Source organism: Scardinius erythrophthalmus (genome assembly GCF_964197995.2).
Source record: "Scardinius erythrophthalmus genome assembly, chromosome: 12".
Classification (NCBI taxonomy): Eukaryota; Metazoa; Chordata; class Actinopteri; order Cypriniformes; family Leuciscidae; genus Scardinius; species Scardinius erythrophthalmus.
Window position 1 is genome coordinate 15,137,652 of NC_138232.1, and position 17,448 is coordinate 15,155,099.

Here is a 17,448-nt window from a genome sequence, read left to right on the forward strand (position 1 = left end):
TTCAGATTATTTCTTGACCTGTCATGATTTTTTTTTTTTTGTAAAATTATTTTTCATAATTTTCAATCCATACTAACTGATGCTTCTAAGACAAGCAATTTCACCCTTGTAATTTCAACAAAATGATTGTATGTTAACCAGCTAGACGATGTTACCTTGGTAACATATTTACATCATCTAAATTAACGAAGCAATGTTCAGAGAAAAAAAAAAAATCAATAAATGTAAGCTTATGGAGCGATTGGGCAGAGAACTGGCCTGTAGTGCTCTCAGGCCAGCCAGTCCCGAGCCATCAGAGGGTTTGTGTTGTACTCCTGATCTGTTTTGTTGGAATATGCATGTCTTGTTGGAGTTGGACCAGTTTGATGGGGACTTAAAGAAGGAAATGGTTTTTGCAGAGACTGTACCTCCAATTTCAATAACTCATGTCCTACTGAACATCATACACATATTATATACACACATATATGTGACCTCCTTAAGGCTCAAATGCCACATTTAACATCAAAGCAGCTGAAGACAGCACTACACTCATATATTGGCATGGAATTGACAGAAAACAGCCTTGTACAGAACGTAGCATGTCACTTCAAGGCCTGGCAATTAGAATACAAATGAACCAGGGATGAGGCAGAGGGGAATAGATCAGCACTAATGGCTGAAGAAAAAGATCGATTTCCTCTGGGTGGATGGAGCAAGAACTGGACTCTTTCCACAACAGAAATGCTCACCAAGAGCAAAACATCACTCAAAACTTCACGTCACCGATGATGTACAAAGTGTGTGTGTGTGTGTATCTTTTCATTCCCTTGACAGGAGCGTGATGAAGAGAGACTATAGTGCACAGGTTCATGAATGACCTTCATAAATATGTAAGCTTCATCCCAAGACCCCAAGAGACTAAGGGACAACATAAAAGATCCAAAACACCAGTACATCAGGCAGCATGAGGTGGCAAAGCCAACATCTGTCACAAGATAAAGAAGGAACATTTTAGTGTCCTATATAGAGAGCGTTGCAATATGTTTTGTATATGTGCAATAGGACACCTCTGATTGACAAACAAAAAAACAACATGCACTATATTACTCTAATAAGAGACTATGATTCAAGAAGACACCCAAAGTGGTGCACTTTTCTGACTGTACTGAGACACCAGTTGTCATTAAATGTAGGGTAACACCTTTGATGCACAGGGAGGAAGACATTCCACAATGTGTCTGTTCATTGCAAATTTTCTGGGAAATCAGACTTCTGTGGTTTGTGGTCTTGCCCTATATATTGACTGATGCTTGTATTATGTGTCACCTTACTGAACCACTGGGTGTCACCATTTTCAGATAAGCAATATTTAGTGCTACCTAGGATAAAACTGAATGGAACAAGAGAATGTACCATTTCGTTTATGTGACTCTCTCACACACACATAGATGGTAAATAATTGCAATTATCAGATAAATTGTCAAAAAAATAAATTGTCACGTAATTTAGATGTTTATCATTTACAAATTAACAATTAAAAAGTTGAAAATCTATAGGCCTATGCATAGCCTATCAAATAATTATCTGTTCAATCCAAGATCAGTTGGATTAGACCTAAATCCTAATCACACTGTAGCTAATGAGAACAGATGAATTGCAAATGAAAATTTGTATGTTAATTCAATTATAAAACAAAGGCAATTACTTCAAAGTCAACATGAACTCAGAATTGATCCCATATCTATCCTATTTTATTAATACACGCTTCCTAATCTTCTTGTGATTTGCATTTTTTTAACTGCAATCAAATTGTAATGACTTTCTCAGCATCTAAAACAACTTCACTTTTTCGCAACACTTTACCCTCGTCATTTTTTATGATCGATCAATTCTCCGTGGATTAAATTAAGCACCGCCCTGTTTTCGCATTAATATCTACTCCTATATCACATACGTTAACTGAAATCAAATGGGTTGCAAACATGTCTACATGTAGCCTAGGTAGGCTAATAAAAACTGTATAGGCCATCAAAATCAATTAAAAATAAACTTTAGTTTTGAATATTTTTAAGATTTATACAACGACTTTAAAACAATCACCATTACTTGTGAAAACAACCATCTCAATAACACAATTCTAGCAGTACCCTGAATGATCTATTCATAAGCAATGCTAGGGTTTCCGGTTAAAACAGCAAACGGAGCAGGTAACTCCGCGACGATCTCCAGGTAAGCGCGTTTTTTCGCGCAGATAATGCTTGAACAAACATACAGAAAATTGTTTGGTGTTTCCAATTGGCGTCATTTAACGTCAGACCTTTGGACTAGACGCTTCTTATCGCTGCAGGTGTCCCACTGGATGGGAGCGGCGAGGTCACACACACACTCCCCAGCTGAACTACAAGCTCCGCGATCAGAGTAGCAATGAGAGGAGAGACCACTCCTCCGAGCGGAGGGCAAAAGTCCGGGCTGAACGAGCAGTGCACCTGCAACGCCATTCGCAATGACAACCTGATATGGTCGGGATTACTGTGCGAGACTTACATTAAACTTGACGTCTCTTCTAGCTGAGCGCGTTTCCCCTCACCGACGGACCGGCTGTGTATATTTCTTGCTGTGTACATTTGTGGCTGATAGTTCGGGATGGTGTGCTGCCTGCCACCGCATCGCAGGTAAGAACGGAAGCGTTTTGATGGACGCCTTCGTACTCTTTTGGGTTTGAATAGAAATGTATTTGTTACTAGACAGATAAGAGGATCCACACCTTGATAGAACAACGCAGGACACTTTGTACTGGAGTTTTAGGACTTTCACTTCTGGAAAATCGTCTCCACATGTGCAAATGGACATTTTGTAAACAAATTCATGAAGGGTTGATATTCAAATCTGTTTATAGCATCTATAGGCTACACTGAGATGGGAAACATAAAATGTTTATTTATGAAAATTTGTTAATTGCTTATTGGGCGCCGTTTGTAAAGCGGCTCACGCTGAAAATAACAGCAACATTTTGTCACATTTAGCTTCAAACAATGTTTAAAAAACTGGTATGAATTTTTGACGGTCACTTTTTACCACATTTACAACAATATTTGTCAACTTAGAGATATTTTAAATAGATAAATAAATCTAAATATTAAATGTTACACCTAAATGTTAAATAATAAATCTAAATGCTAAATATAAATCTAAATGTTAAATCTAAATCTAAATGTTAAATCTAAATGTTAAATGTTAAATCTAAATCTAAATGTTAAATCTAAATATTAAATCTAAATGTTAAATCTAAATGTTAAATCTAAATCTAAATGTTAAATCTAAATATTAAATCTAAATCTAAATGTTAAATCTAAATGTTAAATCTAAATCTAAATGTTAAATCTAAATGTTAAATCTAAATCTAAATGTTGAATCTAAATCTAAATGTTGAATCTAAATGTTTTGGGTGAAACTAAATATTTAACTAATATGCAAATTCAAAATGCCGGAAGTGCCAAAATAAAAGCTCGAGGTGGTCAGTGTGTGTTTATAGCATGGTTTATAGTGTCAAATAACGAATAAAAACCATCTCATAATAATAACTATAATATAACGATAATAACTTCCTAAAATAATAAACACGTTTGGAGAAACTGTAGAGTCTCGTGATGACAGAGCGATGACATGACATTCAGTCAAAGTGAGCCCCCTAGTGGCCATAGCTGGCTATTATGGCTACAGGTCATAACTCCCGCACTTTTCATAAAAGTGACACTAGCCTACTCTTCAAATACAGTTTCTCCAAACGTGTTTATTATTTTAGGTAGTTATTATCACGATAATCTATGTCCAAGAGTCCATGTCCTCGGATAAGATGGTTTTTATTCGTTATTTGACACTATAAACCATGCTATAAACACACACTGACCACCTCGAGCTTTTATTTTGGCACTTCCTGTTACCGGCATTTTGAATTTGCATATTAGTTAAATATTTAATTTCACCCCAAACATTTAGATTCAACATTTAGATTTAGATTTAACATTTAGATTTAGATTCAACATTTAGATTTAGATTTAACATTTAGATTTAACATTTAGATTTAGATTCAACATTTAGATTTAGATTTAGAATTTAGATTTAACATTTAGATTTAGATTTAACATTTAGATTTAGATTCAACATTTAGATTTAACATTTAGATTTAGATTCAACATTTAGATTTAACATTTAGATTTAGATTCAACATTTAGATTTAGATTTAGAATTTAGATTTAACATTTAGATTTAGATTTAACATTTAGATTTAGATTTAATATTTAGATTTAACATTTAGATTTAGATTTAACATTTAGATTTAACATTTAGATTTAGATTTAATATTTAGATTTAACATTTAGATTTAGATTTAGCATTTAGATTTAACATTTAGGTGTAACATTTAATATTTAGATTTAACTATTTAAAATATCTCTAAGTTGACAAATATTGTTGTAAATGTGGTAAAAAGTGACCGTCAAAAATTCATACCAGTTTTTTAAACATTGTTTGAAGCTAAATGTGACAAAATGTTGCTATTATTTTCAGCGTGAGCCGCTTTACAAACGGCGCCCCATAATTGCTGCATATAAAATAGCAAAAATATATATTTTTTTATGTGACAGGGAATCATATTGCCTAATAAATTAACCAATATCGCACAAGCAAGAGTGCTGTACTCAATATGGGCATGTTGTGCTGATATTACTACAGTGAGATTGGAGTGTTTAATATAGGCAAAATTTGGCCACTTCGTTCACATGTTTTTTTTTTTCTGCCAAGGAAAATAGTTCCCAATTTCATGTCACCCAGATGCCTCAAACTCATTCAAGCTGAGTGATAAAAACAGTAAAGCGTCCTTGAGATATTATACAGAATATCAGTTAATCAGTCCTAAACATCACTTTAGGACTGTAATTAACTGTTCACCCATATACTGGATATATGGACTTAAACACACAAAATATATTATCCTGATAAATGAAATGTAAATATATGAATAATCACCGCCAGTGCTTTCAACAGTGTTACATGAGTTACATGACAGTGCTGTATATATACTGCATCATCTTTATCAGATAAACTATTATTAATTATTAAACTTATCGGCTATAGGCTAATTAATAATGCATTTTAATAAATTTTTAACATTATAATCGAATTACTTGAGAACATTTGTGAGTAATACTAATGAACAACATTCATAGATTTATTTCCTGGTGCAGGTCACACACTTTAGGCTAGTCATTTTGCAGTTATGTAAACAAACATACAGTAGGCCTATACATGCCATTTCTTTTTTTTTTTTTCTCACATCTTATAAAAGTAATTAATTGATTATTTTAGACAAATACGCAAACTACATACAACTTGTTTAGTTTCCGAAGTGTGGAGTGTCATTCTCACATGCTGCCATTTCTGATGTTATTTCTGAGCTGACCAAAATAAATCTTCACTCAATGTGTTCTGAGTTGTGTAGAAGAACACCAGAAACTGGCGGGCAACATATATAATCAAAAACAATTTTGTCCAGTATTAGACATTTGGAGTAACAGAAAGATCAGATAATGCTTATTGTGGACATAGTGTCCATTTTAAGAACATTGTGCTTTAAAGAGTAACTAATTCGAGTTAAGTGAGAGCAAAATACTAAAGAGGAGCTGCAGAACTGTAACAGTTCTACATAACAGCCTAGGAAAGAAAGGTAATGTCTCCCATCTGTATAGTTAAAATTGTTCTGTATCATAAAATAAAAGTAAAGCAAATTATTTTAATGTTGTAGGTGCCCTTTCTATGCAGAGTGTGAACAGTGCTTTACAGTGACATGGTAATAGTTTAGGGAGAAAAAGATAGTAATTAATCATGGTTATTCTCTTTCTACCATTTAACCATTGTTAATGTGATGTATCAGCTACACTGGAGGTGTTGACAAAATGTCATGTCATGGATAGAAAATAAAATGACATTTTATTGTTTTATTGTGACTTGATTGTTGAGCATGCACATACAATGGCATATTATAGCCATCCGGTAACAGACAAAATAGGACAAAGAAAGTAGCACAAACAAACATGTCAAATAATTCTAGAAAAAGTACCAAATGTTCTGTCGTATTACCTTGGCATTCTTTAAGTATCAAGGGATGTCATGTAAATACAATGACAGATGAATAGGCATATGTTCTTTCAGTTCCATCATGGTAACACCATCTGATATCATTACTAGTTTACCAGTCCATTTTTTTTTTAAATAATGGATGAACATCCATATTTGGAGTTAAAATAGAGATTTTTTTGACATGTATCTGCAGAGAAAGAAAGGAATCTCAAAGTTATGCTTCCAGATGCCAAGCAAACCAACATGCTGTAGGCTCCGTCCTCATCATCCTTTCCTCAGAGATCGTACAGATCTTTAAAAACGACAGGTGCATGACAGCACTCAGCAACATCCAAACATCCCGAGAGTGTATATTCCAGAATATTCTGTGAAACACACACAGAGACAGCCAGTGAGAATGAAACCATGCCCCTAAAGAGTGAAAGAGTAGGTCCAGGTGTCTTAACCGGGCTGGTGTCTATGTCACAGATGGAGGTCAGGTCACAGAGTGGAGCTCAGTGGCCAAGTTGAATAGTTGCCCTTTTTGTATTGCATTATGGACTATGCTCACATTTATGGATGCTGTCACTGTTTTGAGAATGAAAGGGAGAGAGGTAGGCGGGAAGAGAGGTGAACGTTTTTCCTTTTGTCAGCAGTGTGGAGCTGGGTGGACGGGCCTGTTAATTGGTGATTTAATTAGTGCTTAATATTGCAGCTGTGCCCAAAACAGGAAAATCAAGCACCAAACAGCAGTGAATACAGAATCTTACCAGACAAAATAGCACCATTAAGGCTGGAATACACACTACATGACTTTTAAAATCTGAACTGATTTGAAAACACTAGGAATTGCTGACTTTGTAAATGATTACAGTGAAAAACGTTTGAGGATCTCACTCTACCAGACTTTCACGTTGTGTTGAACACAAAAAATTATGCAGAAACATGCGCCTTGTTGCTTGGAGATGGATGACAAATGAAAACAATATGTGTTATAAAATTGGCTCAAAATATGAAACAAGTATGATATCCTCTGACTGGATGGAATCACAGTCTGAAGCTAAAGTTTGCATCTTCTGTAAAATCTGTCAACTTTTAGCTGGAATACACTAGATGATTTTTGCACAGATTATTGCTCTAATTTGCAGTCCAGAAGAGTCAATGCTTGTTGCTTAAAGTTAGAGCCGGTCTGCAGATTTTAGCCAGTCGGAGTTGACAGATTTCGCATAAAATATTGGTGTATGATGGCACAGACTTGATATCCTCCACTCGGAGTTTTGATATTTTGAGCCGGTTTGGGGGTTGAGCCGAGGCGCATGTTTCTGTTGAAAGTCTGAGTGTATGATCCTCAGTTGTTTAGTCTATGATGCACAGTTTTTCTCTGTAACCTTTTACAAAGTCGCTAGTGTACTGTATGATGCCCAGTGTTTTAAAATCTTTTCCAATTTTAAAAGTCGTGTACTGTATTCCAGACTTTCTTAAATCTGCATACTGGCTCTGACTTTTGGCAAGTAGCACTGACGTGTCCAAACTGCAAATTGGGGCAAAAATCGTGTATTGTATTCCAGTCTTTATTGAGAATTATGACTCATGTTGTTTCTACGCTATGACACACCCATAACAGGTCTATTGTTGTTGAGTTAATCATTCATAAAGAACACTGAGATTTTGTGCAGAGTAAGATTGAGTAACAAGTCTTTATAATGTCATTTTGTGTTCTGTTTCCTTCTAAGAACGTGGCGGTAAGATGCAGTGAAGGGTTGGAATGAAGGAGTGTCCTTTAGGGAAAGTGTACTGATGGAAAAAGAGGATGTAATGACCCTACTGAGTCTTGAAGTGAAATGATGGAATAAGGTACATGGCATATGTTAACTTTTATGATGAAAAGAAAGAGCACTGGGAGCCTGAGCTGTGCTTTTCAAAAAGGCTATCCCTCCCCAGCCACCAGAACAGCAGTGCAACATAAAAAAAAGACAGATAAGATACTGAAGTTGAGTCGGAAACAGAGAAATAGTGAGGATTTCTCAGTTAAAAGAAGAGATTAGGGGTGAAAAATCAAGGGTGGTTTATACAGCTTTAAAGGCAGGGTCTAGGCCAGCTGCTGTTTGCGGTTTGTTCCTGAGGTTATGCCTGACAGTAACTTGAGCCATGTGTGCAGGCTGATAAAATGTGGATTAAGCAAGAAGGAGAGAGGGGCTGCAAGAAGCATAACATTAACAACTCACTCTTGGCCCTCCAGAACCCAAATCTTATACCAAATATTTTGTGATTCATTCCCTCCTTTTCAGGTATGGAACAACATAACTTTTTAATACTAATGAGTGAAATTAAAGGCGTTGTTAGCATTGGTCAGAGAGAGTTTGTTTTCGCCTGACTGACCATGGTCAATCAGTGTTTATTGGTGTCTGTGGGGCAGTGTGAACATGACAGTTATTTTATAAAATTTGAAATCCAACTACCAACTTTGTTGGTGTTTGTTGCCGTTTGTCTGTGCGGTGTGAATTGGCCTTTAGAGTTCTTTGAACATAATTTTTTTAGCTGGAAGTATGGATATTCAGATGCAGCTAGCATTTAAAACTGGGCGTTTTAAACATTCTGAGAACATTCAGAAGTATAATTCTCAAAACTTAATGGGAATGTTAGCAAAAAGTTATTTTAACATATTTTTGTTAGCTGGGTATATAGTAGGGAAGTATGCTTATTCGGATGGAGCTAACATTTCTCTCACTTAAAGGTAGGGTAGATAGTAGGGGTGCAACGGTACAGATAGCCCACGGTACGGTCCGTACCTCGGTTTTTGGGCCACGGTCTCGGTTCGGTTTCGGTACATGTTTTGTGCAGAAAGAGACTGCTATTTCATCCCAAAAATATGTTTGATTTTTCTTATGAGCATAAACAGAATGTCACAGTAGGAAGAACATCAATGTATGGAATAAATTAACACTCTAGTCTGTACTGAACAACACTAAGTAATACAACCTCTTCAACTATCACTTATATGAAATACAAAATGTAAACAAACACACTTCAAAATATTCAAGTGGATCCTAATTCCAAACCTTGATAACTGGTATATGAAGTGATCAATGTGAAAGAAAAAGTGCACTTTTACCTTTAACAAACATAAATTAGCTTGTGCTTTGAATAAAAAAAAGCAGAGCAAAATAATATAATGAAAAAATACTGCATTCAGGATACAAAGTGCAATGTTATTTACTCATCCACTATTGAGAGATTTTTGTGCAAAAAGATGAGTCTATCAATTAGTGCCAACCGGTCTCGCCTTGCACCAGACAGTGTTGATACTATCAACACTGTCTGGTGCAAGGCGAGACCGGTTGGCACTAACGATGTCCCCAGCAGAAAATTCTCAACTTTTCAGAATGCCGCAAGCGCACCGTAGGTCACGTGACAAGAACCAACCAGAGCGCGGTTGCTTTAGCGACAGACGCCTCCGGAGCGCAACCGCCCTAGCGCTTTGGAAAAAGAAAAACACGGCGCGCCTAGCGTTTTCTACGCGTTTTTAGGCGCGATATGTGAACGGCGCCTAAAGCAAAAACTAAAAGGATCAGCGCGAACTCAATGGCAAAACCGAAGTACCGCGGGACACAAGGGTAGATTGTCCCGTGCAGGGCTGACCGAACGGTCCGGTATTTTACCGTGTACCGTTGCATCCCTAGTAGATAGGATTTTTATAAAAAACTTTTTTTCAAATTTGTTTAAACTGTCTTTATATACCAATACATAATTAAAATGTAAGTGCTCTGAAAAAGAGAGTATAAAAATCGAGTGACTGTAGACCTTTTAATCTGCAATAAACACAGCTCATTATTTCCATTCGGGACGAAACATTTGATTGGTTTGGGCGACTGTCACTCACTCTCGCAACCATGGCTACCACCCCTGTTGCTAGATCTGCCCATATGCGCGCACACCCGTTTGATTTGAGGAGTGCAAGAGGCGCGGAACCTACGAAGAGTAAAATTATGGCAGAGAAAGAGCATTCAAAATTCAAATCACCTGCATATGCAGTCAGCCAAGGCAAACAAGGCAAAAACTACTTCCTCGGACCCTGGTTGCCCGCAATCTTGAACGACCTCCTCTGCTTCGCCCTCGACCCTGGACCTGTCCTCGAACCGACGATGCGTTACTTGTCACCGGAGTGTAACGTTAGTCCTCATCAGAGTCAACGTTTTCATCATGGAAACTCTTACATGCAAAACACCTATATGTTATGAATCTTACACGAAATTCACCTTCATCACAGTGTAACTGATGGTAATGGAAAAACGTGTATCAATGCAACCTGTTTTTAGCTTTGCCTTATAAATATAGCTCGTTAACGAATCAAGCAAAGTAGGCTATATTTTAAACTTTACCAGTATCGATATGCTAGCTTGATATTGAGTACTAAAAGAAATCTTATTTGTTTATATTCATAGTGATAAAGTTAGGTATTTTATTACATGTGATTCTGACATGATGTCACTGCATGCACTGTGCTCCTTCCTCTCCACTCGTCTCAGGTAAATAAATGCGTCTTCCAGCTGAGCCTGAGCGTTTGGTGTCGCGCGTTCATGTGTTTTGGGGGCGTGGCTTTGGAAGGAGCCCAGAAGGGAGGGGGTGGAGTGAATGGAAATAATTAGCTGTGTTTATAACAGTCGTGAGAGGTCTACAGACACTCAATTTTTATACTCTCTTTTTCAGAGTACTTACATTTTAATTATGTATTGGTATATAAAGACAGTTTAAACAAATTTGGAATGTTTTTTTTTTTTTAAATCCTACCTACCCTGCCTTTAATCCACCATCTTGGATTTATTTTTTCACTGAACTTGTTGCAGTGTATTATGGGATTGACAACTCGGTGAAGGACACATGCAGTGTTGACTTGGAATGTGGTTTATTTGATGTATCTTAGAAGACAACATAATTAAATTCCCTTCTTTTTGTAACGACCAAAAAATGGTTCTGTGCACTTACTGTATGTGGCCTGAAAATAGTGCTTCCATAGGAGCTAATATATAGTGAGCTTTCAATGGATAAAGTTGGCAGACATGGCTACGGGAAAAAAATAAAATAAAATTCATGAAGGTTTTTTGGACATTTTCCATCCAGTTCCACCTTGTCTCAAAGATTGTTCTGTTATCCCCATATGGAAAAGGCAAGTTCCACCCCTGCTCAGATCTTCACAGCAGTTTCCTCCCTTAACAATCAAAAGCAATTTGCTTTTGATGAATTAGACATACTGCATATCCTTTACACATCCCCTTCCCATCAAGCTGGCATTCTTTGCTTCTTTTGTCTCCACACAGATAGTGACCTGTTTCCTCCTGGCCTGGAGAAGGACACGGAGACTTGCTCCATTGTTTTTGCCTAGCAACCAGGCAGAGAAGAGTATGCTAGACAAGGCATCAGCTGTTGTATGGTGACCGGAGACAAGACAAGAGCCTGCTTTATGAACGCTTCTTTAGCAGATACATCAGAGACTTGCAGTCAGAGATACAACAGTGTACCGCTTGACTAGAGAATGAATAGTGCGCTTGGCCTGCCACAATGCTCAGCATTCACACCTGTCGGGAAAGATGTCGTTTGCTCTAAATCTTCAAGAAAACCACCAAACTTCAATTGCCAACAGCAACATGAGCTAAGAAAGAGAAGGAGGAACACTGTCAGGAGGCTACTAAAGTTGAAAACCTCTGTCCTGGTTTGTGGATCACTCATGCACTGACAGCTAGGGACATTTTGCCTATGAAATAACCTCAGAGAGACCTTGCAGGCAAATTGACTGGACTATTTTTTTAAATTGAGGGCTAAGTTGGACGGCTGTCCAGCCCCAAGGCCACTACACTGACAGATCAGCCATTTAGAAGGTTTTTCCATCGATACCATGTCAGCCTAAAGGAATCTGACTAATAATAATTACAAATTAAAACTAACAATTGCATCTTTCACACTTTCAGTTTTCTGGTCGGCCTGGTTGTGTTCATGCGGCCAATCTTATAAATATACTCTGGACTGCACCTGTCAGTGACATCACAAAACTAAAGAAGAAAACTTTCCAAGAAGCCGCTGCAAATCAAAACCGAAAGTCAGTATATTATTAGAAATGATTTTTTAAAGTACAAGCTAAGGTGAAGGACAAAAATAATAAGCAAGTCCCAACCCTGAGGTGATTTGAGGTGAGGAAATATTCCTTGCTGTCCTTTCTCTCCCCGCACTCTCTTGGGGAAATGACTCAAAGCGAACGCGCCAGTGAATGATAAACTGCCACATTCTCATCGCAGATCCTTTATTATTCTTTAGGGTGAGTACACTTCTACTGTAACATAAGGCACTCATCCAAGATGACGTTCATATTTTGATAAAAGATTCAAAAGACTGAGTCTACTTAGGATTGAAGAGCTCTCATACCAGGTGTGCAGGTTAAACTGCCATATGTCTATAACAACTGGGAATGCAGACATAGTACAAAAATTTAACATACAAATTGCACAAATTCAGTGCTGTGTTTGATGTCATTTTTGCTTTCTGGGCAGCAGTAAAAGAAACATTAACAATTATTATTAATTATTTTAGGAATAGCACTGACATTTTGACTTTCAAAAACTTCAAAACTCCATAAAAGCATGATGAAGTGGTCCATTTGACTATATTCAAAGTCTTTCTACTTCCGATGACTACAACTTTGTGTGTAAAACAGACCACAATTTAAGTTGTTACTCACTGATAATAACTCACTGAGTTGAATTCAAGAAGTGGATGAATTTGATTAATGAACAAATCATTAAAACTGGTTTTGTGAACTGGATCAACATATTCTTTGAAAAGATCTTGACTCAAAAGAACAATTCATTCACGTTTCAAGAAGAGCCAAGACAGGATTTTCAGCTACTGAATTAATCTTTGGTCTGTTTTACACACATAAGATTTAGACACAATATAACATGCTGGTCTTATTTTTTTTTTAAGCTTGAAAGTCCCCATTATTTAATGGTTTTGAAAAAAGTTACTATTATTCTTCTTTAAAATTTCTCGTTTTTAATTCCAAACAAGGATCCATACTGATTTGGAATGACCTGTGAGTATATAATGACAGAATTTTCATTTTAGGTGATTTATCTCTGACAATCATAGTAATCTTAGAATGGACTTGGTGTTTTTGTTTTCATGGGCTTTCTTGTTTTACTTTCCCCTCTTCATGCCTCACCTCAGTCACAGGGAAGCAGTATGTCAGTGATATAAGACTCCACAGGGACTTAATTATCAAAGCTTCACAAACGTACATGTACACAACCCCTACGGCTTCACATGTGGGAGGAGACTGACTTTGAGCAAACAGAACAGAATAATGACACTGGTCCTGGATAAAGAGAAATAGAGTTTGTCTTGGTCCGTGATTATAATGTATGCAATGTAGTTTGCTGGTGCAGCAGTGCGGACTGTGAAGGCAAAGCCACTTAAGGGATTGTAAAGACAAGCTGTCTGTCCTGCAACCTTGAGGGTCACTGGGACCACAGAGACAGGCCATTTGTAAAGGAATTAAGGTTTGAGCCCCTGAGCAGGAGGGAAATTGTCTTCTCTAACTACTTTAAATCTTTATTCTCTCTCTACACATCCTCATGGTTGTCCCCAGGCACATTAACAGGCTTTAGACTAAACACAAGAGTTTAAATTAAACCTGGTTTTCATTGTTTGATTACATCTTAAATTGATTTTAAGAAAATCTTTATAAATAAAGCTGCGATTTAATCACTAAGCAGCTTGGTCTGACTCCAGAATGGTGTTTTGAAACCCCACTCTGAATAATTTACATAATTTTTGCAACATTTTGTAAAAGTTTGCATATTTTGGGGAGTGGGGATAAGGATGTGCAGATTAACATACCTCATTTCCCTTTTTCTGTCTGGTGCTTTTGATTGCATGAGACCCCTCAGATTTTCAAGTGGCAAGTGGAACTAGTTTTAGAAGGAACTTAAACATTTTTTATCTTTGATAATGATTTCAGTCCAGTTGAGTCGCAGATGATTTGTTTTGAATCGAAAAATCTGTACTAAAAAATAAATATAAAAAAAAATCATTTTGAATGGGAAAAGAATGTAATAATGCTAAAGTAAAAACCTGTTAATTGGTTAAATATAATTGAATGCAGTACAAATTATTAATTTATTCATTCAGTTAGGGACTATTTTTTTCCAGCGGAAGGAAGGCTTTTAATGATTTTAATGATGAAAGTTTCAGTGATACATATTTTTTTTTAGCTTTAATATTTGTATTAAAATATATGTATGTGTGTGTGTGTGTGTGTGTGTGTGTGTGTATATATATATACATACACACACACACACACACACATTTGTATAACAACGCCCTTCAGCCGTGACTTGTTCACGATACAGCATCCCTCTCGTACCGTATTGCTTATATATATATGCCATCAGGGAATATATATATATATATATATATATATATATATATATATATATATAAATGCCATCAGGGAAGCACACACATAATAATGATAAAAAAATATATATAATTTTTTTATTATTATTATTATTAATGATATGTGCTTCCCTGATGGCATTTTGACAACCTTTAATTTGATCATGTGCCCTTCTTCTAGTTTACTACTTGATTTTTTTTTTTAATGGTGGTTATCAGTATGTATTTTAAGGTAGAAATTCAGATTTTTATGTTCAAGTAGGTTGGTTTATTACAGCACATCAATGATAATGAAATATTCAGTTATGAACTGTGAAATATACAGGCCAAAATGAATTTACATAATGCCTGAAACATTGTCACATTGAATTTCATTATTGTGAATTGAACAGGATTTTTTTCATGTTTTGTCAACTGTACACGTGGCATCTTCTTACCTAATTTCCTACTTGTTTTCTCCAGGAACTCTAGCCAGGTGTCCTTTCACAGTTGGGACCTGTCCTGAGCACCATTAGCAGCAAACATCATGTCAGAGCTGGAGGACTATTCCCCTCCGAGGGGCCACCCCCATCCTGACCCGGCTCGCATCCAACAGAACCTCCTGGAGGAGCAGGTGGAGCTCTGGTGGTTCAATGAGCCACGCAAATCCTTATTATGCTACTGCGCCTCAGTGGCCTTGATCTTAGGCTGCGGCCTGGGTGGCGTAGGCCTCCTTTCCACCACCACCAGTCTTTCCAGCGAGTGGCGGCTGGGCGCCGGAACCACTCTTTGCCTTCTCGCTCTGGCCGTCCTCCTCAAGCAGTTGCTGAGCTCCGCTGTCCAGGACATGAACTGCGTGCGCAGCAGGCGCCGGATCAACATGCTAAAAAGCGGCGGTTTATCTGATGTCCTCATCATGTTGATCACAGGAATCTCTCTGCTCATCTGTGGAGCTGTGCTCCTAGACGTGGCCTTGGCCTACCACATGCCTAAACCCGGCAAGGCGCTGAATGACATGTTTATATCTGGGGTGGTGATGCTGGTGGGTGGGAGTTTCACAGTGTTAGTGGTCAGCGTTTATGCCGCTGTAGTTTTTCTCTTAGAGCGGACAGGGCCGGGACAGAGACGGTGGGAGAGGACAGTGGGGATCTTCAGCATTTCAGGCCAGATGCATGCAAGGAGAAGAGAGACTGCTTCGAGTCTGGCTCATCTGATATAACCATGGCTACAAAAGAAATACGCCATTCTTTTACTGAACAGGAACTAAAATGCTCTCAAAGAAACTTTGCACTTATTAAACTAAGTCACAAATCACATGTGACATTTACAATTGCATTTCACAAACAAACTGATTTACATTTTGGCTCAAGGTTTCAGACATTAAACCTTTGAGGGTTTCAGCAAAAACATTCATCTTTTATATGCTTCACTCCAATAAAGTACAGTTAAAAGTACTGAAAAAGCACAAAAAAAATCTAAAGTTTGATCTTTAATGAAATGATTTTAGGTAAAACATGCTGCTTTCTTTTCAATGCTATTGGACGACTACATTATTATGTGCGTGTATCCGTGATGGCTTCATTTATGCGGGCAAAGGTGAGCATACCAAGTGATTGTCCATCTGGAGATGTCTTCAGCTTTTCAGCGGCTCTGATATGTGTGTGTGTGTGTATGTGTGCGCGTGAATCGTCCAGCTGTCATTTTGCTTGCCTGTGATTTTACACTACAACCTGTGCAGGCGAAGATATGGATCAAATAAAAGATCAGAATGTCAATCTGGAGGATGTGAGCACAGTTTTCTTATCTTTTTTTTATTTTTCCACCAACAAAAAAGGGGCTATTTTGATTGTAGAAATACATGCACACTGAAGTTGATTTACACTTTGATGCAAATTATTGGTATTTTGTTCTGAAGGGCTTATGAAAAACATTAACATGCAGATGGAGATAAACAGATGGTAGGTTGTAGCCATTTAGTGGAAATCTATTTCAATTTGTACGCATAACAAACAAACATTCAGGCTCTGCCGTCTTGACAACTTTGGAGAAATACTTCAGAAAAGCTTGTAGCAACATTAAACTTCAGACACACCTAAGCCACATTTATACGAATGTCAGTATATTAATAACCAAAATATCAAACCAAATGGTATTTAAAAATATCTCAAGCACACTTTTCAAACAAAGCAATTAGAAAAAGGGTTTTATAATTTTTTTTAAAAGATAAAAAAGTATTGTGAAACTCACGATAGTATAAATGTAATGAGCGACAACGGTGGTTATTCTGCTAGGACACCTGGGGCCTATACCATGATGGTAGTTGAACAAACTTTGAACAGGGTTACAGGATTAGTTTCGAGTTGACAAAACCAAACCAATCCAACCAGGCTTTGTTGGTACGATGATGCTGATCATCAACTTTCTCTGTCAATTCAGGCTTTGATCCTGAGTTTATGAGTGACATCAGTAGTGAACAGCCAATCACATGCTGAGAAAGAGTGAAACTGCGATTCATTTCTCGGGAGAGAAGCAGCGTGATTCACTTCTCCCTTCTGCAGAATATTACGAGATCGAAAAATATTCAGAATTTAAACAAATTTACACAGCAAGAAGAAAATAGCTGTCTATGAAACACAACTAAAAGAAAAAGTCTTGCTATATCAGTGCAAGTAAAAGTTGTGAAGTTAGTTTATACAGTTGATAAAGCTATAGAGAGAATTGAACATTTAAGCTCACATGTAGTCATTTTATTGCTTTATTTATTGATTATAAAGCATATTTATATTACCTTTTATATATGTATTCCTTTAAACTGTGCGTAATAATTATTGATAAACTAAAATTGTACATGTGTGATCGATTAATCATACAATATTATTATTATAAATAAGCGTTACTAAAAGCCAGACGATTTTGTCTTTAAAAATC

The 17,448-nt window shown here is 36.9% G+C and overlaps 1 protein-coding gene across 6 annotated transcripts; it reads left to right on the top strand.

Moving 5' to 3' along the window:
* Nucleotides 1-2,164: 2,164 nt before the first annotated feature.
* tmem125a (transmembrane protein 125a) lies at nt 2,165-16,300 on the top strand. 6 transcript variants are annotated; one of them, XM_081379992.1, is made up of 3 exons: nt 2,165-2,211; nt 2,330-2,654; nt 15,004-16,294. In XM_081379992.1, exon 3 carries the CDS (start codon nt 15,068-15,070, stop codon nt 15,737-15,739), a length of 672 nt encoding a protein of 223 aa, XP_081236118.1. In that variant the 5' UTR covers nt 2,165-2,211; nt 2,330-2,654; nt 15,004-15,067; the 3' UTR covers nt 15,740-16,294. The 6 variants fall into 6 exon arrangements, with proteins under 6 accessions (XP_081236118.1, XP_081236121.1, XP_081236120.1 ...); XM_081379995.1 differs by having other exon boundaries at nt 2,174-2,211; nt 2,311-2,654; nt 15,004-16,300; XM_081379994.1 differs by having other exon boundaries at nt 2,174-2,211; nt 2,298-2,654.
* The last annotated feature ends 1,148 nt before the right edge of the window (nt 16,301-17,448 follow it).

Bases quoted from the DNA above. Each gene is read 5' to 3' on its own strand.
- tmem125a (XM_081379992.1), top strand. From the start codon at position 15,068: ATGTCAGAGCTGGAGGACTATTCCCCTCCGAGGGGCCACCCCCATCCT.